The 23,637-nt window shown below is 38.6% G+C and overlaps 1 protein-coding gene across 22 annotated transcripts in view; it reads left to right on the top strand.

Annotated features, from left to right (window-relative positions):
• Positions 1 to 22,381, top strand: part of CACNB2 (calcium voltage-gated channel auxiliary subunit beta 2) — a 243,706-nt gene extending 221,325 nt beyond the window's left edge. For 14 of the 22 annotated variants that reach the window (XM_080578282.1, XM_080578286.1, XM_080578284.1 and 11 more), the window contains 4 exons: positions 13,300 to 13,451; positions 14,271 to 14,366; positions 15,675 to 15,860; positions 20,543 to 22,381. In XM_080578282.1, coding sequence (XP_080434408.1) covers positions 13,300 to 13,451; positions 14,271 to 14,366; positions 15,675 to 15,860; positions 20,543 to 21,031 — 923 coding nt within the window. In that variant the 3' untranslated portion in view covers positions 21,032 to 22,381. The remainder of the gene's footprint in view (positions 1 to 13,299; positions 13,452 to 14,270; positions 14,367 to 15,674; positions 15,861 to 20,542) is intronic. The other 8 variants (XM_080578281.1, XM_080578283.1, XM_080578287.1 and 5 more) reach the window with 1 other exon arrangement.
• Positions 22,382 to 23,637: the final 1,256 nt, after the last annotated feature.

The following is a 23,637-nucleotide window of genomic DNA, read 5'->3' as shown; positions in this document are numbered from 1 at the left end:
ACATATACAGGAAAAGAGACTATAAAATAAATGCAGCCAAGACATGTACAAATAATAATAATAATAATAATAATAAGCTCTCTGAATTGTTCACCTTTATCTCATGCAAAACCATACCTTAAGTCTATCAACATCTTAGAGTTATTTAAGATGGAATTGCTGACAGAATATCAGTTGGAAACATCCAAGACATGGCTGATTCTGTATAAATGTTTATAGACAGGTATGTCTGTCTATTTGTTGTAACTGATGCCTGTTATTATTAGCTAATATTTCCTGCTATAGATCTGTTTTTCAGTTGTTTATAACTGTTCTAAAATTTAACTGATTTATAAAATTGTTTTAAATTATCTTGGAAAATACTAGATCAAACAGGTCACTTTTAACAAGATAGGACAAAAATTAATTTTACCTGTGTTAAAAAACTCTCAAAACCTTTTCTTTCGGAAGCTCCAATACTCCCATACACTTAATAATCTAGCAAGGTTTTGAAATTTGTGAACTGAAATGTATTCCAGTTATGTGCTCCTGGGTATTTTTATGAAAATAATGAGCAACCATGACTAAATTCCTATAAGCAATAGTAGAAGCCACAGTTAATGCATGCCAAGCTTTGTATCTGGATTACTTAAAGACTTGGCTCCTGCTGGGCAAGGTCCGGCGATGATGCTGAGCAGAACTTGCCCCCAGAAGATTGGATCAGGGCAGAAAAACACAACGAAACAGGAAGGCACTTGTGTATAAGCTTTCATTATCTACTGTGCTGTGCAGAATGGAGTAAAAAGATGTTTAATTTAAAGGTGTTCAACTGAAGGAGTAGGGAGAAAGGCAAGAGGTGAGACACCGTTACAGAAAAGGTTGGAGTTACAGAGTAGGAGCTGGGAAAGTTGAAGCTGCTGGTGAAGCACTCCTAGGGGCTGTGCTCCAGACATGGGGGAAACAATGGGAAGAGCAAAACCAGTCAGGAAGGAAGCCAGAAAGGGAAATGATGATGTGGGGGCAGTGGATTGGGAGGAAAACTAAGATAGGATAAAATAACTGGAATCAGAAAATAGAACTGTTTTGGTAAGTCAGTGGGAAAACACTTGTGCAAGGGCAAAAAAAAAAAAAGGAAAAGGAAAAAAAAAATACAAAGAGTGTCAAAGAGTGTTACAGCCTGTTCCCTTGCTTGCTGCAACGTACATCAAGGTAGAAGTAGAATCAGAATCCGAAAATGTCATTGTAGCCTGCCTTTAGGTGGCCTCTTGTAGCAGTGGTTCACAAAGAAGATGACAGCATTATCACTGCTGTGAGTGCTTTGCTGGCTGAAGTAGCAGAGGTGAGTGGCAATCTCATACCAGATAGCGGAATTTTTATTTTCAGTTTATGTGATGCTATACTTGTAAGTCACCAAAAAATCCATTACGAGAATATTACTAGATTTACAAATTGAAGTTATGCAAAATAAAGCTTATGAAGTAATAGTATAAAGGTTAACTATTCAGCTTAGTACCACGACTAAGTCTGCGGTTTAGTCTTTGGTTGTGTTTGTGGTCTAGTTTTCCATCAATCCTCTGTCTTAGTTTTTATTTTTTTCTGAAAAATGTACAAATTTGTAACAGGAAATTGGAACTGCTCAGAAACAGAGGTCAGCAACTGTTTCAGTTGCTATTAAGCTTGTATAATATATGGGGCAAAAAACTTCAGGAAGGCAAAGGAAGTTCTCTAAAAGTACAATAGGGCATTTTCAATTTAAATTTATGGCAGGCCAGAAAATATTGATTTGAACAAAAACACTTGTGGTGGTATATCTGCTAGTTTTGACAGAGGAGATTTGTTGGAACCAAGGTAAGATAAAATTATTTTCATAAAGAGGAATATTCATCATCACCCATCTTCTACCTTCAAAGCAGCTCATACCCCAGTAATTAAAACATTTTTGAGATATACAACACCCAGAGTCAAGCTTCTGCTGCATCTGGTGTGGAAGAGGGATCAGAATTTCGGTCTTAAGTATACTGAGCACTCTCCTTTTTGTTCAGCAGACGTTGATTCCCTGTTCAAAAATGGGACTGCCCCAGTGGGAGAGGGAGGTCTGCTGCCTACAACCCAGTAGTCTGTAAGCTACAGCATGATGTGCCATGAGCCTCTGTTTTGAATCTCAGCAGCCTGCACTCCTCACCCAGGGCCTACAAGTAGCTCTGTGGCACCACTGAGGGTTTGGCTCTGGAGGTGGCACCTTGTAACCAAGGTGCCACCAAGGGAGCTCAGAGCATGCTGTGCCTGCATTGCGGTGACCACCCATGCCTAGAGCCAGGCTTGGTGCTGATGGAGGGTGGAGGAAGGTGCAGGGGAAGGGGCGTCCCCTTCCTGACGGGCCCCTTTGCTGCACCAATGGCAATCCGGGCTCACCAAGTCGGAGGTGAGGTGCAGTGTACAAGGAGTGGAAAGGGAGGCTCTTTTTTGACCAAACTAGCAATAGTGGCTCATGCTGTTTCTGATACAGAGTTTCCTGTATGGCATTGGACTAGTTGTTTACAGGCTCTTTATAGATGGCAATTCCCACCCTCACCCCTGTACTTTCTGCATTCCTCAGGCATGATTTATAGAGGTACTAAGTATTGTGGCTGCAACTGAGATTTGGGCTTTGAACCCATCAAAAGATAATGTGTGTCATCAAAATCAGCATTTTACACAGTAGCGTACTGATTTTAAAAATGCAGATGGAAACCAGGCAGTGTTTTATGGGCTGCTGGAGCTACTGTTGGGTACCTTGCCAAATACCAGGCTTACGACACTTTGTTCCCCAGAAGTCCTCTTATTTTAGACTCTTTCCTTGCAGTCATTCAGCTGGGGAGATATTATTTTCATGCCCAACCTAGCTCAAAGAATTTTTCTCTTCTCGCAGGTCAGTACTAATGTCATGTGCTGACAGTACACAGTAGCATCAGGAATGCCATGAGCCTTAGTACGGACGTTTAAAAGAAGCTTCAAGGTTATGTTCGATTTTGGAAGAAAGAATCCCTAGAACTCAGGGTTTCCTGTAGGATGGCTTTCATCTTCATAGTTTGAAATTAATTTTTAATATAGTAATTACTCTGAAGAATCAGGTACTATGTTTCTGAAATTGAACCCCACTCCCCACCCCCAAAATGAGTGATAATATGGTTATTCTCTGACATCCAATTTTATATCTGGAAAATAGAAATAATTCCAGATTTTCACTGAACTGGGATGTTTTATTGGATTTTATTGGAGCAGTGAAATACCACCACAGTAAGTTCCATGAGCTAGCTCACAAACAATTTATTCTTTCAATTTTCAGAGAAGGGTTTGAACAATGTGCTCTAAATGAGACATGTAACACATTTGACGACGAAGCGAAAGTAAATGATTCAGTAGCTGCTTATCAGTTGACAGTGTATGGAGTTGTGTGCTGGTTGAGGCATTAGTCTTACAGAAATGTTGTTATGTGTTCTTGAGAATGTTGGCTTATATTACAAGCCACAAAAGGTTTGATTTAAGACAGTTACCTTGTCATTTCCTAATTTCTAAGTGTTAGCTTTACAGCCAATGTATATGCAACACATATTAATATATATATATGCTCTGTACCTGTATGTATAATAAAAGTATCTCAGTAAATATATTATTAAAAACATCAGTCATAGATAAATCATTAAGTCAGGACTCAGGTTACCTTAGTTCTTTTCTCGTATCTGCTACAGGTCTGCTGAGGGGTTCTGGGAAATAAGTTTTCTCCACCTATATTTTCCTTTTACCAAGTTACCTCAAGGAAAAGACAGAATTTCTGGAAACACTGTGTGGCTATTTTTATTCAGCGTGTCTACAATTACTTAGTTCTAGTCTGATTGTATAGAAGTAATATTTATTGCAATGAAATTTGATCTTGCTAATGAAGAATGGGTTAGGATGCTCTTGCTCTGAATGGGGGCTGCTGGCTCCGTGGCTGTGGGACAAGAGGGATGAATTGCTCTCTGTCTCCTCCTTGAACAGCCAGCAGAGCATGAACTGAAACCCACATGCTTATTTCCACATCCAGTATAATTTTAAAACGTCTTTATGCTATGGCAAATGCAGCTCCCCAGAACTGCTCTGTGTTCATTCAGATCCCTTCCAGCTTCAATGGGAAGTGTTCACTTTCTCACCCCCCTTTATGTACTACATCAAGCAGCTCAACAGTCAAGTTGACTAATTTTTGCCTAAATTATGCTCACATTTGTGAGCAGCTGTTGTAACTGCAGCAGAGAAGGCTATTTTGTAGACCTTTGAAAATATATCCTTGCTTTTTATATAAGTATTATTTTAATATATGGCTCTTGTTCTAGAAATGAATGAATATGGTACAGAGGTAATGTGCTTAATACATCAATACCAAATACAGTCGCCTGAGAATTCAATGAGCACCTCTTACCTTATCCCCCAGTATAGGTTTGCAGTATGGTGCATATTGTTCATGAATGTTCATAGCACAGTAAACAGCTGAGTGAGTTGCCACTATTTGGAACTGATTTAATAAATAAAACAATTAATTTGAAGGAGGCATACACAAACAACATGATAATGAGAAGTAGGAATTAGCATGAGGAACTGTCTTCACAGGATTATAGGGAAGTCTCAATGGACTTAATTGACACCTGTTGACTGAAAGTTTGCTTCTATAAAGGAATCAGGTAAAATAGATTTGGGGATTTGATTCATTGGAAACCAAGGCTACAGTTAAATATTTATGATTCTTTGAGTATTCTAGTGTAAAATTAATGTCTCCAAGAATCTTATTAAAATATAGTGACTGACTCATAAAGATTTAGTAGGGCACTACAGTTTTATTCCTCTCTTATATGAAAGCTTGTTTTGTATGTTAAAGGGAAATGTTTGCTTGTCAATACTGCTATCTGTTTAACATGTGAAATGCTAGAATTAAATTTAAGGAAAGGGCAATTGGTTCATATCTTTAAAAGAGTATAAGAAATCTATTATTTTAAAAAAGACTTTGCTCTCTGAGCAGGTACAGTAGATGGTTAAATCTCATTCACCTGAAAAGCAGTCCCAATTGACTTAGTTAAATTCCATATGTGCACATGCCATTTGCAGAAACTGCTGAACCAGCTTTGTGTTTTTGCTGCATTTCTTTGTCAAAATGGCCCGAACCTTTTTCTTGTTGTTTCTGTGTATGTTACATTTGTTATAACCTTGCCTCATGCTGTATGCTTTGTACAAGAACCTGATTGTCTTGGCTTTTTCCATTCTTTGCTTCATTAATGCTCTCCCTTTCCAGATGTTTTGGGTATGTATACAAGCTTGCAAATTACTTTTCCTGCTGTTTTGTGTTCAATGCTTTATTGTACCTCACAAAACCACTTGTGTTTCTAGGAAGTGACTCACTGATAGACAAAAGCCAGTGCTGTACTGTGTTGCTAAATTTGTTTTTGTTTTATCCAAAAATCCTTCCATTTTTCTTTGTTTAAGTATTCTCAACCAATTAATTAAGCAGTTCTAAAAATAAAGTTGAGATTGACAAGTAAACACTAAAGATTGTGTTTTCCACTGTAAATTTCTAAGGTGTCTGTACCTAATCTGCATATTCTAGTACACACATGTGAATGCTGATCTGTTATTGTGTGTATAGTAAATAGATTGCAGTCCAAAGGCTGTGAATCTGCTTATTTACTATTGTACCTAACTGTATGTGCATATGTGGTAAGGCATTATATGCACCTACTTTGCATGTTCAGTTGAGTGCCTACCTTTGGAAATTTGTCTCAAGACAAATATAAAGCTCCCATTCACATCATTTCACTGATATTTCCAGAGTTTTGTTTTCTGGAATTGAAACATAAATGCTTGAATAAATAGTAATGGATTATCAGTGCAAATTTCAGCCTTGTATTTTTAGTTTCTTGATGTCTATGTAAAAAAAAAAACAACAGTTGAATGTTTGAAACTATGGTAACAGTTTACACACACATTATGTATATATGATAATATTGTTACGATTCTCCATGTTTGATGATTTAATAACAGTTGTTATATATATGATGTTTCTTGTAAATACTGCCCTGATAATAGTGGGGTTGGGGGGGAAGCTTAAAAGAGTGCTAGTTAAGCCTCAGAAGACTCCTTCCCTACTTACAGAGGCCATGGAACACGAATGCAAAAATTTGTCTAAGGGTATATTTGCCTTTCACAGTCTCATGGATCTACTGTAGTTCAAAGAAAAGAAGGAAAAAAAAAAGTTTTCAATTTGTAAAGGAAAATTTTGTTTGTCTCTTTATAATATATCTTAAAAATAGCTAGGATGAAGGTCCAGAACTATCAGTTGTAGGCATTAAATCCTCAGATTTGGTAAAGTAATATGCTAAACATCAAGCTGCTTTGAGCCAGAAGAAGTCATGAGCTTTTGGGTTATCCTGAGGATGGGGCTACACTTCTTTTAACATAGGGGTGGGAAAGAGTGGCATGAAGATCCTAAACTTGTTATAATATATATGTCTGAACATATAAAATGTTATATTATATGCCTTATATGTCTGAACATGCTCTTCCATCCTTCTGGGCCAGCCCTTTTGTTTTTTTTGTTTTGTTTTGTTTTGTTTTGTTTTGTTTTTAACATCTAATATCAGTGTTTCTCTAATGAATTCTCCAGGTAGTTTTGTGATAGAACTTTGATTCTGACTTTCCACTATTCTAACTTACAAATACTTTTCTTGATACAGTGTTGGCAAAGTATTTTAATGAAATTTCCTGCATGCTTCCAAAGGATATATGGGGGGAAAAAAATCTTGATTTCTGTAAATTAGAGAGAGCTCTCAGCAGTACGTCACTGTATTTTCCTATGGTATTGCATTGAAATACATATGATTGATAACTGTAGTGAAACAAAGCATGTTTTAGAGAAAAAGCAATATAGTAATGCAAGAACATTTTTAAGGTCATAGATACGTCTGTGATAACTAAGGTACTTGGACAGGTGAATTAAATATTTTTAATAAGCTAGTTGTTCATTTCCCTGAAAACTTTTCACACCAGGAGTTTGGATTGATCCAGCATTTTTTCTTTTTCCTAGGCTTATGGAACTGGTAAAAAGTTGGTGTCTGTGCGCAAGAGTAAGGGTTTAGGTTGTTCTAGCAGAATGCAAAGAAGTCTGGGTTCCTTTCTGTTCATCTCTGCTAACAGAAATATGAGCTCATAACTCCCATCCCCATGACAGGGCTGTGATCACCTTTATGAAGGTTGTCAGTCGCTCCTGCTGAGTCTTATGCACTTCGCATAATAATTTAACTTTCCGTGGAGAAAGGACTGGAATCCAGGTCCTCCCACTCTAAGCATCAGGCTACAGAGGCGGTATCTCTCTCACTCAGTGAATACACAAATGTTTTAAGAGCAGCATAGCATCAGCAAGGGAGATTGAATGGCCACCATTGGCGTGGCTCCCCATCCTATCTGGGAGGAAGACTGAACATTTTTATTTACATTTGTTCTGAATAAAACAACAAACCCAGGGACCACTTATTTAGTATCTATGGACCATATCTGTAAGCCGAGTAATGAGGCATGGTGCAGAAGTATCCATCCAAGTTAGTGGCAGCCTGATGTGGCCACATCCATCATAAGCAATGAGGAGACACTTGCTTGGTCTCCTGAGCAAAATAAATGTTAGACTGGTTCCTTGCAGTCTTTACTACCCCACGTACTCACTAAGAGAGTGTAGGGGAGCTTAGTGATGGGTACACAGCCCCTTCTGAGAACCTGCAGTTGTGCCAGAGTCATTTCCATGCAGCTTTCCCCTGTGTTCAGCGTGCTGTGTCCATTTATCTTTCTGCTGCCATCCACTGATTTCAAGCTCCTTTGTTCATAGGCCACTAAACTTCCAGTTCAAGCTTGGCATAAGAATCATCATTCCACGAATGCTTTTGTTCATGCTGAGCCTCAGCAAACAGAAAGAGAAAGCCCCGTTTTCCTGCAGCACCTCGCCCCGCGGCTCCCCAGATGTGAGCGCCCGGTGGAGCAGCAGCAGATGCCCGGTCTCGCTGCTGCTCCTCTCCCTTCTGCCTCAGGCCTCGCAGCAGCCCCGGATCTTGGGCATGAGTAACGCACACAGACGCTTCCCTGAAAAATAGTCATCCACCCTCCCACCCCCCTTTTTTATGAAACATGCTGGTGGTTAAGGACTTGGTGGACACCAGGGAAATGTAACTGTATTCACAAAAATTTCTTTTATGTCAGAAGTCACATTAAAACACCTGTAGTCCAAGTATCTTCTGTCACGTTGCATGAAGACTCAGCTAGAGTGGTTATTCCCTCTTACTTGCTTACATTCCCATCTAAGTCTTTTTCCTTCTTAGCTGGCTATGCTAAGGGGGCACAGAAGCTCCCCAGCCTTGCCATCAGTGTGGGGCAGGTGATTAAGAGGACCTGGGTGGTGCTGGGCAAGGGCTGGACCCCATTCAGCATGCCCCCGCTGTCAGCTCCCTGCCAGTCCACAGCAACCCTGGGGCTGGCAGAGGGAAGGGTGTGATGAGAAGAAAGAGACCAGGTACCTCCGTATGTGTGGTGTTTCTTATTGGCCAGCTCTGGGCTGCTTGCACATCGAGCAGCTTTCTGGATCACCTTTGATAGCACCTCACTCTCTCCGCTTTGATACAGTGAGTACAGGCACCTCATTTAGTTTGGGGTAGCATGCCAAGTACCTATATTCTGGTGCAGTACCTCATGTAGACACTTTGGTGGCCTTACCCCTGATATAAGCACACATGTACATACAGGGAGACACACACACATTCCGTCAGGCAGATTTCCTAGCATATACACTATTCATCAGATCGATGCACCTGTGTGTATATGCCTTTGTATAAACACAAATACTCAGAAATTAAAATTTTAAATTTGAATTTTGTCAGTCAAACGCATGATCTATTTCTTCATCAAGAGGTATGTGGGCACAACTCCAATACTCATAGCTTCCTTTTTATTTTTTCATTTAATTGGATTTCAGATATGACTTTATCATTTCTCAGCTGTCCTTTTGTTGCAATATTTTTTGTGCACTTTTAATGCACTGGCAATATATGGTGCTTTGTTTCTTTTGCCTTTGTTTTGGAATTCCTGAGGCTGCCTTAAATGTCTCACCACATTGTGTTCACGGAATTTAAAGATTAACCATTTCAAAGTAAGTGTAGTCATATGAAAGAATTAGCTTAAAAAATAGGGCTAGTGATGTCTGTTCTCCTTAATTTATAAAATTATTTGAAAGTCATTTGTGCAAGATACTGCTAATCATTTTAATATGATCTGCATTCACCTAGGTACGTTCATTTCATGCTATACAAATGTAATGCCAGGAGGCGTTTGTAGAAAAAAGAGAATGCTTTGTCTCTGTGGCTGTTGCAGCACAAGTGATAACTTACAAATCTGTTAATAGGAACAAAACAATGCCACTGATACCAAAGACAAGTAGGTGAGGTAAAATTGATATTAAAGTCATACTGTACTCAGTTGACAATATGTGAACTTGAATGTTCCTGCTGAAGACCAAAATCTCTTTGCTTCATACGAGCAATGTTTTGTGGTTTCTAATTTGATCCTTGCAGGCCAGAATCTGGACAGTAGCCTCACCATTTTGTACCACATCCCCATCATGAAACTGCCATCTCATCAGGGTCTTCCTAAAACACAGCGCTAATATAGCTGCTGCTCTGTCAAGCTGCATGTCCTAGTAACTCCTGAGTGTTGTGGATGATTTCTGCCCAGGTTTAAAAGGGGTTTTTGTTTCTCCACCTGTATAATAGAATGCATAAGTGTCCCGAAACTCCACTATAATTAATTTTGTTATTAGTGAATTGACGTGGATGCAGTGTGATGTTAGTATGTCTTTGCATTTACTTTAGGTGATATTATTGTAGTGGACTGTTAAATATTTTTGTTTGAAATTCATTTGTAAGGCCCGACTGGTTTGGACTGCCCCCATGATGGAACAAGCCATCTTGTACTCTTATTGCACTGAATTTCTGTTCATTTGGGGGCACAACAGAGATTTGGCATTAGTATATAGGAGAAACTGTAAAATTGCAGTGATTAATGTTGGCTGGGAGAAGTGCTTCATCTCTTAGAGCTGACCTTCTGTTGCATAGTCAAGTGCTCCTGTCATGTAAAATATGTTCCCTTTCTAATGACCAAGGAGTCAATGTCAAATAGATTGTGTTGCAACATGTAAAACTCACTTTAAAATTTGATAGCTTATTTCTGGTTTTGACCATTACAGATGGGCTGCTAACATTTCACAGTAGATCTGATTATACTGATGCCTCTCATTATGACTGGGAAATAAAATGTATTCATAGAATCATAGAATCATGGAACGGTTTGGGTTGGAAGGGACCTTAAAGACCATCTAGTTCCAACCTTAATTAATCCACGGAGATGGGAAGCTGCTAACCTATTACTGTGCTGCTGAAGATTCCACACTGTTCCACACTGTCACTGTTCTTTGTTTGGTCTCAGCTCTCTATTTTAACTACCAGTGACGTTTATGTCACATGAAAATTAGGCTTCTTTGCTTACTTTGGTCAAAAGTCAGAGAGAAAATCTGTGTTGAGTATCTTGTTGGGAAGGAATCTTCAGAGGTACAGAATGCGCTTTCTGAGAGATGTGACTAAAGAAAGATGGAAAATAAAAAAGCTAAAAAGAGAAGCTATTTTTACTTCAGTAGTTGCAACAGTCTTACGTGTAGTGAAAAGCCAGAATACAAGGAAAATTTGAAGAAAAATGCAGGCTTTTCCAGAAGCTGGAGAAGTACTCCAAGGGACAGGTGATCAGGACCTATTTGGCAACACTTATGACATTTTTTCCATCCATTCTTGGTTTGAGAGGTTGAAACACAACATGTTAGTTCAGCAGCCATGCAGTGTAGGTCCTTGAACTTTTCTCCTATACCAGAGTTGAGAAATATAAATACTGAAGTGCTCTTTAATTGATGGAAAAGATATCCCTCCACCTCAAGACTCAGGTGGAAACTATTAGTTCATAGGATCATAGTTACCTGAAATTATTGCCCTGGGTATGCTTCACAAAAGAAGATAGCGAGGCATCCTCTGCCCTAACAAAGGGTTGATTCCAAAAATACAGCAGGAAATCTAGTATACAGGGATGTGTCCTATACTGACAGAAAATTGCTTCCAGCAGTGTAGCAAATGCTACTTCTCCAGCCAAAATTATGATACACTGGCAAAAGGCTGGATTTTACTGGTACAGTTTGTCTTGAACAAGTGTTTTCAGCAGTCTGGAATGGTCTTAAAAATGATGCATTAGTTGATATTATTATATTGACTGAAGTGTTGAGCCTGGTTTGAAATTGCAGGAAAGCAATTCAAACTCATCATCAGAACAGTATGACAAATTGTCTCTGATCTATTTATTCTAGTTGCCACTTGGACTTTAATTAGGGATAGACTATTGACTATCTTCTACTAAATCACAGAGACAATGGTATTGAATCATTTCAACAATATTTGTATGCAATGAAGTTGCAGAAAATGTTACCATAAGTGTGCCAAGAACTATCAGAAGTCCTGTCTTAAAAAATGTTGTCCTCATTCAGACAGCAGCTGGGCCATAGTGCTTTTATTGACAAGCAGGAAAGCAAGCAACAGTGCTGTCTGTACCAGAACACCATGCACGTCTCACAATCTTCTCTGCTATAAAAGACTGATTGGCATATATGCAGCTACAACTGCAGAAAGCTACGAATGGATGGAGGTGATCTCTAACAGATCCAATACAATGTAAACCTCCTTCAGTAGAGAACATCATATATAGATTTTTCTGGTGGCCATTCAAGTTACTATTTAGTTTATAAAATGATCATAGTAGTCACCTATTGACTTGGAGCAAAAGACTCTCAGCTAAACAGAGACTAGCTGGGGTGCCATGCTCTTTCTTGAAAATTTTGCAACCTTATCATGCTGCCTACGTTATTCAGTTTCTGTTCTAAGAAAACAAAAAGTAATCTCCTAACACCGTTGAAAGGGACATCTGTCTTTGGAGAGAGAGACGTTTCTTTTGTGAATGGCTCTTCAGGTAGCCAGACCACGTAGGTTGTATTTTCAAGCAAATAATGCTTGTCACCAGCACAATAGATAACATGCTGATAGTGTAGTTACAAGAAAATCTTGAATAAGTAAGTATTTGATACCTCTTGCTGACATTTAAGTGTCTGTTGAGTATCTTCTAATATTTACTTTGAACTACGTAGGTATCAAATATGGTTTTGGTTCATGGAGTGTGCACAATCTTATAAGGGGAACCCATATGAATTACAATCTTGTCTGGTTCTATAACTTTCTTTATAGACTTGTGAAAATCACCCAACTTGTTTAATTTCTTAGTGAAGTAGAGATATGGAAAGAGTTGAGCAGGAAAATGTCATTCCATTTCAAGAATGACTTTGCTATTTAATCATTTAGTTTTGTTTCTATTGGAAATAAAGACAGCTTCTACATCACTTGTGAAATCGGACACAGTACATCTGCCATGGAGAGGTTTGCCCTGGAAGCTGCTCCCATCAGGCAGGGTGCCTGGGAGCTAGAAGCATGAGTTAGTAGAAGACAAGATGATTTTCTGTGAAAAAATCACCTTTCCAGAACTCATAGGGTTGTGAGGTTGATACTGTAGTATAAGTTACATTATTGATTTATTTGTTCTTAAAAGTGTTTTACATGTGCTAACCAAATATTTAACCTGGCACCATACTGAGGCCAGTATGTGAAGGAAACCCTGTTATCTGGAGCTTTGGTAAGTTGAAGTAAATGGAAAAAGAGAAGCTTCTGCTGACATAGACACCTCAGTACAACTTACGGCTTATCCTGGGCACTCCAGTTTGAGCAAATTTATTGCTGTGTGGAATTAATGCTTGAGAGGAAATTATGTACATGTAGTGAATTAATGGCATGGGGATTGGCATGTGATGCAGCAGGTGTACTTACCCTGTTTTTTCCTGTGTGCATGAGTAGGGTCATACAGGAACATGTTAACAGTGTCTCTCCAGGTTGGAATCACACATAGTGGTGGAGGCTGAGAGGGGCAGGGAGTACCCCTTCCCTCAGGGGAAGCGAACTGGGCAAAATGTTCTTGCTAATGGTGCGTTCATTTCCCTAGCGTGCCAGTGACATGGGTGGTTAATGGCTACTGCCACCCTCCTCATGCCTCGGTGGAGCAGCACACCAACCTACCTCAGTTTTTACATTTCATACAACTAACTGCCTTTTAACATTTCCATAACTCTAATTCTCTACTTATCTGCAGCTGAAGTTCAGAGTGAAATTGAGCGGATTTTTGAATTAGCAAGGACACTGCAGTTGGTAGTGCTTGATGCTGATACCATTAATCACCCAGCACAACTGAGCAAAACCTCTCTGGCGCCCATTATAGTATACGTAAAAATTTCTTCTCCTAAGGTAAATTTTTTTTCTAATATTTGTGCTGTGTTCTTTTTGTTTTGCATCATTAAATGCAGATGGTCATATGTCCTTACTAAAGTTCAGAGAGTTATATGTTGCTATTACGTTCCTTTGAATAGTAAAATATTATTAATCAACAAATATCTTAGGTGTTGGGTTACCAAAAAAAGGAAAAGATGCTGTAGCTCCAATGTGTTTTTAGTTTGGGATTGTGCTGTATGTGTTCCTCTGTCCTTTAGTATCAACCATGTAAGTAGTGCTAACAGTTTGTTCAATCGAAATAATAAAGAAAAGAAAGAAAGATTTTAACATACTGAATATCAGAATGATTGATGAACTCTTAACATCTCCTGGTTATGTACTTTCATTCTCTGAAAAAACCTGTGCAGGCCTTGTGAAGAGGCATTTGAAAGAGAAGATCAAATGGTTGGAAGATGGAAGAGGAAAGCAATTAAAGAATTTCAAATTAGAGACAAACAACAACAGAAGCAGCAGAGGAGAACAGGAAGGGAACTTTTTACTGTTGATAACAGAAAAGTAAATGCTGGGGAGAACGTGAGCATTAGCTTGTCCTGGATGTAAGCAGCATGAGAGATGCTCCTGAAGCCAACAAATGAAGAATTTGATCTGCTCAAGTGGACAGCTAAAAGCATGAACATTTTAAGTGGCTATAGATGTACCTTAAGTCCAAAGCTGCTCACAGGCCACTGACTGAAAAATGCTTTCTTAAAATTAATGGGAGAAGGATTAAACATTTTTCTTTTTCTTTTTGTCTCCTCTACCAACATACTTTTGTTAATGTCTTATTTTCCACAGGTTTTACAGAGGTTAATAAAATCTCGAGGAAAATCTCAGGCCAAACACCTTAATGTTCAGATGGTGGCAGCTGATAAACTGGCACAGTGTCCTCCTGTGAGTTATGTTAATTTATGTCTTGTTCAGTTGAGAACATCTGATTCCTGTTTAAAGGTGCCTTTACTTTCAGGCATTTAATTATGTGATCTCTGGGAATGTTTGCCCCCTTCTGGCCATATTTCACTATTGCTTTTTTGCAGAATGCCTTCTGTCTCTGGGTTCTTCACTAGGGTACCGGGAAAAAAAACACTCATTGTCACAGTTATTAGGATGTGTGCTGAACACATTCACTGCTTGAACAAAACAAGTTTTTGTTTTACCTTTTTTTTTTTTTTTTTTGGGCTGGGGGTGTGGTATTTGTCTGAAAATGGACTAATGAACTCTCTTGATGACTGTGCAGTTTAGGATAAGGCAGGTGGTTTGAGTAGTTCTCCGTCGGCATATGTTACCACAGCCCATCACAGCTTATGTTCTTGGTCACAATTTAGGCAAAGAGCTGTGGGGTACCATGTAGCTGAGAAGCCCTGTGGTTCTTCTGTTGATATGCATTTATGCAAATTCTCTCAACTTCCACGTATAAAGTGGAGGTGATGAGACCCCAGCTGTGTGCAAAATGTGGCAAACGTTGTTATCTGCATACTCGGCTCCCAAGAGTATGTTAAGAACCCGGAAGATAAAGGTTCAGTTCAATTGCAGATGTGGAAATTTCATCATTTAAGTTCAAGCATCTCTGTTAAGAGACTAGTTTCCTCAGCTCCTCAAGAAGGCAATGAACAATGCTAGAAAAATGCATAGGCTCTCAGAGCTGCTTTCAGCAGAACTTCTGTCTCCCTGACCAGGGAGGAAACTCTCCTCCTAAATTCAGATGGTTGTAACTAATCTTACACATAATATTTGCACAGAACTTGGAAACTGGATGCTCTTTCTTACTCCTGTTTATTACTATTATAAGTTAATTGTCTTAGTTTGCCTTCATTTGACTCAGTTATTCTAGGTATGGAGGTTGAATTCCTTTTCTTCACATTCCATTTTGTTCCAGTAGCTTTGAAGCTTTAATATTCAACCTTTTTTTCTGAATATTTGAGTTTTAAAATTTGTTCAAGCTGCTTCTTCCCATCTTTATTGACTATTGGTGCTACTAAGTGGAAGTCACGAGGAATTGCTTTGGCAAGTGTAATGTTAGCAGTAGTTATGATTGCTGTCTTTTGTATCACTTGCATGAAAAAAAAAAAAAAGGTGAAATACCTTAACACAAGTGTTACAAATGTGGTTCATTTTTGACGAATGGAAAGTGTGATAATCATTGTCTCTAGCTGATCTCCCTTAATCAAGTGGTTATTCTCACTAAAACCTTTCCTTTATTAGGAAATGTTCGATGTAATTCTTGATGAGAACCAGCTGGAAGATGCTTGTGAGCACCTTGCTGACTATTTGGAAGCCTACTGGAAGGCCACACATCCACCTAGCAGCAATCCTCCTAACCAGCTTCTCACTCGCACACTTGCAACAGCCACTCTTCCTATTAGCCCAGGTCCAAATATTAATTTACAGGTACAGTTTTTATGCCATCTCTTCTTCTTTTTTTTTCCCTGTCAACTTCCCCTTCCAAAGCACGGTGTTAGTCTGATACTAGAATATGCCGAATACATCTTACAGCTGGTGATAGAGTAAGTAGTTTTTCAGAAGACAGTTGCCCATTTTTTGTATAAAAGCCAAATACAAGCACATTATGGTTACCACTGCTGTATTCACAGTAGCGTGTGTTAGCATATTCACTAGTGGGCTGTTTTTGATGCCAAAGGTTAAGCAAACTTGATTGAAAACATAATGTGATCTGAAGTGGAATACTTAAGGTTTCATTGTGCCCAGAACGCCACTGTGCCAGTAACATGTGTATACCAGCCATAAGCATTTTTATAACTGGTCGTATGGAATCCAGTCAGAGGAATGAAACTGGGCTAGTGCATAGCATGTTCCTGCCTCTGGTAAATCTCTGACTGATAGGCACGCTATCTCTGCTAGGCAAATGCCAGCCCCAGAGGCCCTCCGTGACAAACTGGCTTAAGTATAGAGCAGATCCACAAAGGGTAGGGGGAATCTTTGCGTATCAGTTGTACAGTTGTAAAGGTTGGAAATGGCTAACTGCATTAGTGAAGTCTCAAGGTCAAGGTGGCCCTCCCAGTGTTTCCTTTGCTCTTTTATTCGTTGGCCGTTGCTATGAAAAGTACATATTTCCTTCAAGCCAAACTCTGACATAAAACCAGAGTCCTGCTGCATATTGCAGACAGACCTCGAGAGGCAGTCTGCTCTGAACCCACAAGGTACTGTCTAGAGAGCTGGGAAATTCATTTTTTTCTCACCTCTGCACTGACTTGCCTATTGTCATTGGACATATTGTGTCCTCTCTTTTCTCTTTCAACTTTTGCGTTATTTAATCGTATCAAGGTATTCAGCATAAAGAGAGCCTTTCCTCTGTATATGTGTTGCATGGCTTGAAATGAGAACTTTAAAGATGCTACTTCATTATAAACAGTGAGTGACACCTTGAGGTCGAGATTACAGTGGAGATTAAAATGCATCTGTTCCAGCTCCAAGAATGTCTTATTACATCTGAATTTCCACCTAAGTAACATATATGCACCAAAATTGTGTACCTATATATTAGTTAGAATTCATGACTTTGGCTAAGAAAAATACATCCTTTTAGAAAATGAAGGAAAAAAAAAGGTCTCTGCACCCAAATTGAAATGCTGAACATTTGTTTTTTAAATCGCTTTTTGTTGTTATGGTCTTGCAAAACAATTGTGTGTGTGTTGAAGAATTTATTTCCCATTAGAAGACCACAGACTTATCAGGTTCTCTCTTTCATAAGGAATATTGCTTTACCAACCTTACAGGGTATCTCCTTCTGCTTTCAGAAGCAGTTGCAAGAAAAGAGAGACTGTAAGCTGTAGCTCATTTCTGCCTTTTTTTCTATCCTCAGAGCTGAAACACCCTGAAAAAAATGTGAGCTGGAAGAATTTCTGAGTATGAAATTCAGTATCATTGTGTGCAGACTTGCTAGATAAACTTCCTTTGCTTTGTAGATCTGTTAATTATTTTTCTCAAGATTTTTATCTTTTGGGTGTGGATTTATAATTCACTTACTCATAATATTAACCACCTGTCCTGGAGGAGTTATACAGAGGTTAATAACACCTTTTTGAATGTTGTGTTATCTGTATCTCCCTACAAATTAACAACTTTTTATTTTAAAGACTAAAAACAAGAGTGTACTTGTAGTTTTACAGTTTGTTTGTAGGCCTGTTAATCCAAAAGTGTGGAGCAATGGGGGTCCCTTGTGGAATGTAGAACTTAATGTTCCTTTTGTTTCGTTTTCCTATGACACACCTTCAGCTGTCATCCCAAACCTGAGTCTGTCAAGGTCTTGGAATGGAGTGGGTTTACAGTAGCTGAAACCATTCTCTCAGTAATGTTGAGACCCTCTAGTAGGAGAATTTAAAGTGTATGTCTTGTACTATTTTTGTGGACTGCTCTAGAGAGAAAAACCTTGCCACCAGCCATTTGGACTGGTAGGCCCACATCTGCACTGGAAAGCATTCTCCTCTGGGTCCAGTGTGGCACCCCTTTGCCATGAGACACAATTGTTTTTTGTATTTTTGATAGACCCAGGTGTATATTGTAATGACAGATTTGTGTTGCCAGCTGCCAGAGTGGTATTTTTGTAGCACGATGCTGACGGTGTGCATTGCATGGCATGAGGTGCTTGAGGAATGAGCTGGTAAACACCATATCCCACCTGCCTATCTGATGGGCTGCACTTTGGAGCAGTGTCCTGATAACTGACATCTGTTCTCAGATTTCCTCTTGTAGAGAAATACCTGGTGAATTCCAAAGGGAGACTGGGATCAAGCGCATGGTGTAGGTGATTAGGGGCGCTCTGGATGGAAATAGAGAGCAAGTCTAATTGAGTGTGTGGACACAGACTTTTCTCTCTCGTTTCAACGCTGTTTAGGCTTCTTTTCAAGAACCCCTACTTCTTTGCAATTACAACCTGAATACTGAAATGAGTTTATCTCAAACTTTCTCCATTTTAGGTGAAAACCTTATGAGATTGGGCCATGAAATTTCTGCACTGCAAAATCTAATCCAGTTCAGAGCCCTAATTTGGTTGTGAACCACAAAGCCAGATCTTAATCCATACTCAAACTGTACCAGCTCAGTGTCCCTGTAATATTTAGTGTCGATGACTTTGCTCATAAATGCCAGTAGCCCCCAACACTATTCTGCACTTGCAGGGTAATAAGAGTATTGGTTCTAAATGTGTTGACTGTGTTCCTGCTCACAGCTCGTTATAGCAAAGGAGATGCATCTGAGTTTCTACACCAGGATTCTGTTCAAAGCAGGTTCAGATTTTGCATTTGTTCTCAAACCACAGCAATGACAGATTTTATTAGTCACAATTCTATAGAGATGCCTACATATTCGGCATTTGGCCATATGAAAATTAAAGGGTTTTCATGTGTGTATCCAGTTTGTGTGTCTTAAAAAGTCATGGTTACAAACTAGTAAAAATGTGTTTACACATCCAAAGCAGACATTGCTTTACTCTTTAGCTTTTCACTTAATTCCATTTATAGTTCACCTCCATAGAGTCATTTCGATTCACCTTGAACACATCTATTAATGTTTACAATTACTACGTTCTTTTTCCAGCAAATCGCAATCATCTTGGTAATCATAAAAACAAGAACAAAAAACCTGTATCGCCATTTCTGGTACCTTGTTCTCATGTATGCCATTTGTTTCAAATGAGGAACACATGGAACAGTGCAGCTAGTTGCTGGGAAGTTTACAGTATAAAATACTGTCTGAGAAATGAGGCGATGTCAAATTGCTGATTTGAAATATGTTGCTTTTGATAAAATCCTGATAAAATACAGTTTTTTTCCTGTCCAATTTCCTGTAATTTGACTTGTTGGGTTGCTAGGAAACCCACCTGCCAGGATCTGTGGCTGAAGGACAACATTTCTTCCTTCTCCCAGCTCTTTTCCACAACATACAAAAACAGAAAGAAAACACGTCTGTGAGCTGCCCTGGAGGCAATCTTATTTTCAGAGATAGCTCTGAACATACGAGGACAAACTTTAGACTAACTTTGGTAACTGCAGTACAGTCTCACAAACAAATGACTGTATAACTTCATTAAAACCAACTTTTAATTTTGTGCCAGTAGCAATGATTTTGTCTTGAAGTTCTTAAGCTAATGTGAGAAGGGTAATTCAATTTCACCATAAACTATTTCTGAAGATTTGGCCATTAAGCTTGAAAAACCTTTGGCTGTGGTTTGGGAATAAAAGCGGGTTAATGTAATGAAACCCCAAATTGAGTTAAATAATGCCACTTGTTCGTTTTGCAGTGATTTCAAAGCATTATGCTGACGAAGAGTAGGTTTGATATTACCTGGTAATTTTTATTTGAGTTTTTTAATAGCAGTGGTGTGGTGTTAGGAAGTTCTTTAGGTGATAATATCACTGTCCTTCCACTTTCCTTGGCAATGGTTTGTATTTTTGGACTCTTAAAATTATGAAGTTAATGTTTTAATTTTTCATTACTATGAGGAAATCAAATTATTGCTGAGAAAAACAGGAGGTCAGTGATACTATTAGTATCATAATACAAACTTTATTGATTCCAGATCCAATTGCATTTGTATTTAAAAAAAAAAAAAGAGAGAGAGAGAAGCTACTATAAAAGAGCCAAGGTTTTGTACTTTGGTTCTCTTCTGGAGTCTCCTCAGCCCTCTGTAATCGCTTTCCTATAGTGTCTGTTTCCAAGCAGGCATCTGTAAACTCTAAACTGATACGTGCCCTCTCCTGGCATGATGCGTCCTCTTTAATTTTTCTGCAGTTTGTCCTGCTTCTGCATGCTCTTTTTTTGTCTGGATACCACTTATTGCTAACTGACACAGTCAAAACACAGGTGACGAGTCAGTGTCACAGACACTGAGTGCCACCCTCCTTTCTGATTAGAGTGAAAAAAATTGTTTGTATTATAATACTGAATTTTCAGTAAAAGTTGAATTCAAATGTTTTCTAGTTTAGATCCAAAGTGGAGTGTTGTGTACTTAAATTTCATTTGTTTCTTGGTGCTTTCTAGTTTAATGCGGTATTGGGGAAAGTATTAAAATGTATAGTCATGTATGTGAACTTACTTACTGGTGGTTGTGACAGCAGGGATCTCAAGGAGACCAGAGGAATGACCATTCAGTCCCTGAACGCAGTGGTTCACAAATTGAAGAGGAAGCACGGGTTGAACCCATCAAGAAATCCCAGCATCGCTCTTCAACCCAACACCATAACCATCGCAGTGGTGTTAGAGGCCTGTCTAGGCAAGAAACTTTTGACTCAGAAACACAAGATAGCAGAGATTCAGCTTACATAGAGCCAAAGGAGGACTACTCACATGAGCATGGTGACCACTATGATTCTCACAGGGATCACAATCACAGAGACGAGTCCCATGGGAGCAGTGATCACAGACATAGAGAATCAAGGCATCGCTCAAAGGAGAGGGACCGGGAGCAGGACCACAATGAATGCAACAAACAACGTAGTCGTCATAAATCGAGGGACCAATATTGTGACAAGGATGGAGAAGTGATATCTAAAAAACGTAACGACGCAGGAGAATGGAACAGGGATGTTTACATCCGTCAGTAACTTTTGCCTCTGGCACTCTTGTGTTTCTTCGAAGTCTTGTAACAATGCCCCTTGAAAATATCTTTGGGTTGTTCATTGCAGAACATATGGTATCCTTCTGTATGCTGATTTGTATTGCTGTTGCTTGCATAGCAATAGCATGAAATAGAATATTCATATACTTATTTTTTTGGTTAGTGCTATATGAATTAGCGTAGTACAACTGCAGAGTCCCTGATGTTGTACTATGCCGTTTTTCAAGCTGTTTTTTGGTAGCTGCCACTTGAACAATATCTGTTGCCATCAAGGTGTTGTTAGTGTTTTTTAAAAAAGAGAAAGGTACATTTGATGTTTAATAACTTCCCGTGTATTCAGCAAGCAAGAATCAGCACATAAAAATCTAAAACTTTTTGTCTGCTCTGATTTTTAATTTGTAATGCACTTGATTTGCATATTGATTTAAAAGCCACTATCTGTTGCTTGTACCTCTGGTGGTCTCCATTTGAGGACGGAATTCAGTCTTGCCTTACACACAGGGGATCATAAAGTCAAAATCAATTTTCTATGTACTGGTACTGTGTACTGTATATACAGTTTATAAATGTTCTTTCTGCCGACACCTTCTTACTATATAAGTTTGATCACACTGTTTTAGAGTCCTAATGCCAAGTCAGCAGATTTGCTTTTGAATTACTGGCAACTGGAACTAGCCTCATTTAGGAAATCTGTAACAGTGTTCAATCTAAATACTTTTTCTTCTGTAGCAGAAAGCTTATGCTTCTGTAAATACAAATGAGTGCTTGAGACAGAGGATCTAACCAACTCTTATACCTTACGCTGTCCTTGCAAACCCAACTTTGCATTTTAAATTTTTGGTAAAGATAACTAGTTTACCGCTATAAATTATTCTTCTCCCTACAGGTCACAAAATTGCAATGGACACAACCTAATTTTTGTTCTGCTTTCAGAATAATAGAGCACACGTGATGGAGGTGTGTATGTGAGTGGGTGGGCGATGGATGGGCATACGTGTGCATGTGCACGTTACGCAGCAAAGTGTGAAAATCTACTGAAGAAAACAAAGGTTACTCAAAAGCCCAACATGTTTGTTTCTTCACTCTATTGTTAGTTTAAAAATCCAAATTGCAGTCAGGGAATATGAGGGAGTTTACTGACCCAGGTAATTGAGAAAGCATAAATCTGCTGGCTCTTGTTCAGACTTCAAGAGAGTAAAAACAGGCAAATGTTACTGTGAGTGTTTCACTGGAAATGTAAAATCTTTGTGTTTTAGAGTATTTGTTTTAGTAAGAAAAGTTTACACAGCTTGTGGAGAATTATTTTGTTGGAAAATAAATTTTTGTAGCTTCTCCACTTTTTCTACACTTGCCAATTCCTCTGCATTCCCACTTTGCAGCCAGCTCACTGCTTTTCCTTCACCTAAAATGTTGTGCTGCCAGTGAGAGCTTAGAAAAACATGACAAAATACTCTGTTGCGAGCTTACTAGAGAAAATGCATTGAAATCAAAAGGAGTGAAAACAGTTTGTTTTGTATTGAACACCTGTTGCACTGGTAAGTGGGGGGAAATTCATAATTATTTTTGGCTACAGGTTCCATACCCTTGCCTAGTGTAAAGGCTGTTCTGCATCACGTATAGTCTTTGTAGTAATTGTATGAATGAAATACTTTTTGTATTTCACTGTAAATATCGCATTATATAAAGACTGTAGTGGGATAATAATTCATTTAGCTGGAATTTCTTTTTATTTATTCTTTTAATTCTGGGAATATCAGCATTGCCTGATTTTTGAATATCATTTTAGTGAAATGGAGGTGCATGCTTTCTCTAGCATCCAAGCAGTTCAGTTTGACTCTCTTAAACATACTTTGCTCTCCCTCATGCTTCATATGCATTTTTTACAACTCAAGAGTGTGAAATTCTGCTGTCAGGTATTTGGATGTTCCTCCTAGTGCTGCTGACTGTTGTGGTTATTCAAGGGTAGTAGTTGGTTCAAAGCATGAACTGTGGGGAACACAAGGGAAAAGGTATATTTTCTAGAAACAAAATTCTCAGCATTTCTCTAAACATCTAAATGACTTTGTAGACAAAGGAAGCATAGGTAAGTAGACCTGCTGTATTACTCAATGGATATATAAGAATATATAAAAAGTGGCTTTTGATACAAGGGGATTATCAGGGTATCAGTGGAGAAAAACATTGAAAGAGTTTGTTATTTGAATCATATCAGATCGCATTTTAATGCAAAAAGTTGTATTGTCTTGCTCTATATAGCCTGGCTTTAGGTATTTTGCCAGCTTCAGAAACTGCTGTTGCTCCCTGCAACTGTTACATGACAGTTTTGTCCTGCAAGAAGTGATGTATAGATTCCACTACAATACCTTGAATGTTTTTTCTTCTTTTCTAAAATTTGCTACAGGAGGTGTTAATTTTCCACCTTTCTTAAATTATTTTGAAGGAATGTTTGGCAGAATTTCAAAGCAGTGAGCAGTATATTAAAACCATGGATTAAGGTAGCCATGTACAGACAAATAAAGAGAAAATAAAGAGCACAGTCCAAGCCCTAATATTTAAGTATGGTCTAGATATTGATGTATGGAATATAAATAT

The sequence above is a fragment of the Anser brachyrhynchus genome (genome assembly GCF_964034855.1).
Source record: "Anser brachyrhynchus genome assembly, chromosome: 2".
Lineage (NCBI taxonomy): Eukaryota > Metazoa > Chordata > Aves > Anseriformes > Anatidae > Anser > Anser brachyrhynchus.
Note: the sequence above shows the minus strand (reverse complement) of the source record. Positions and strands in the feature narration are given on the sequence as shown.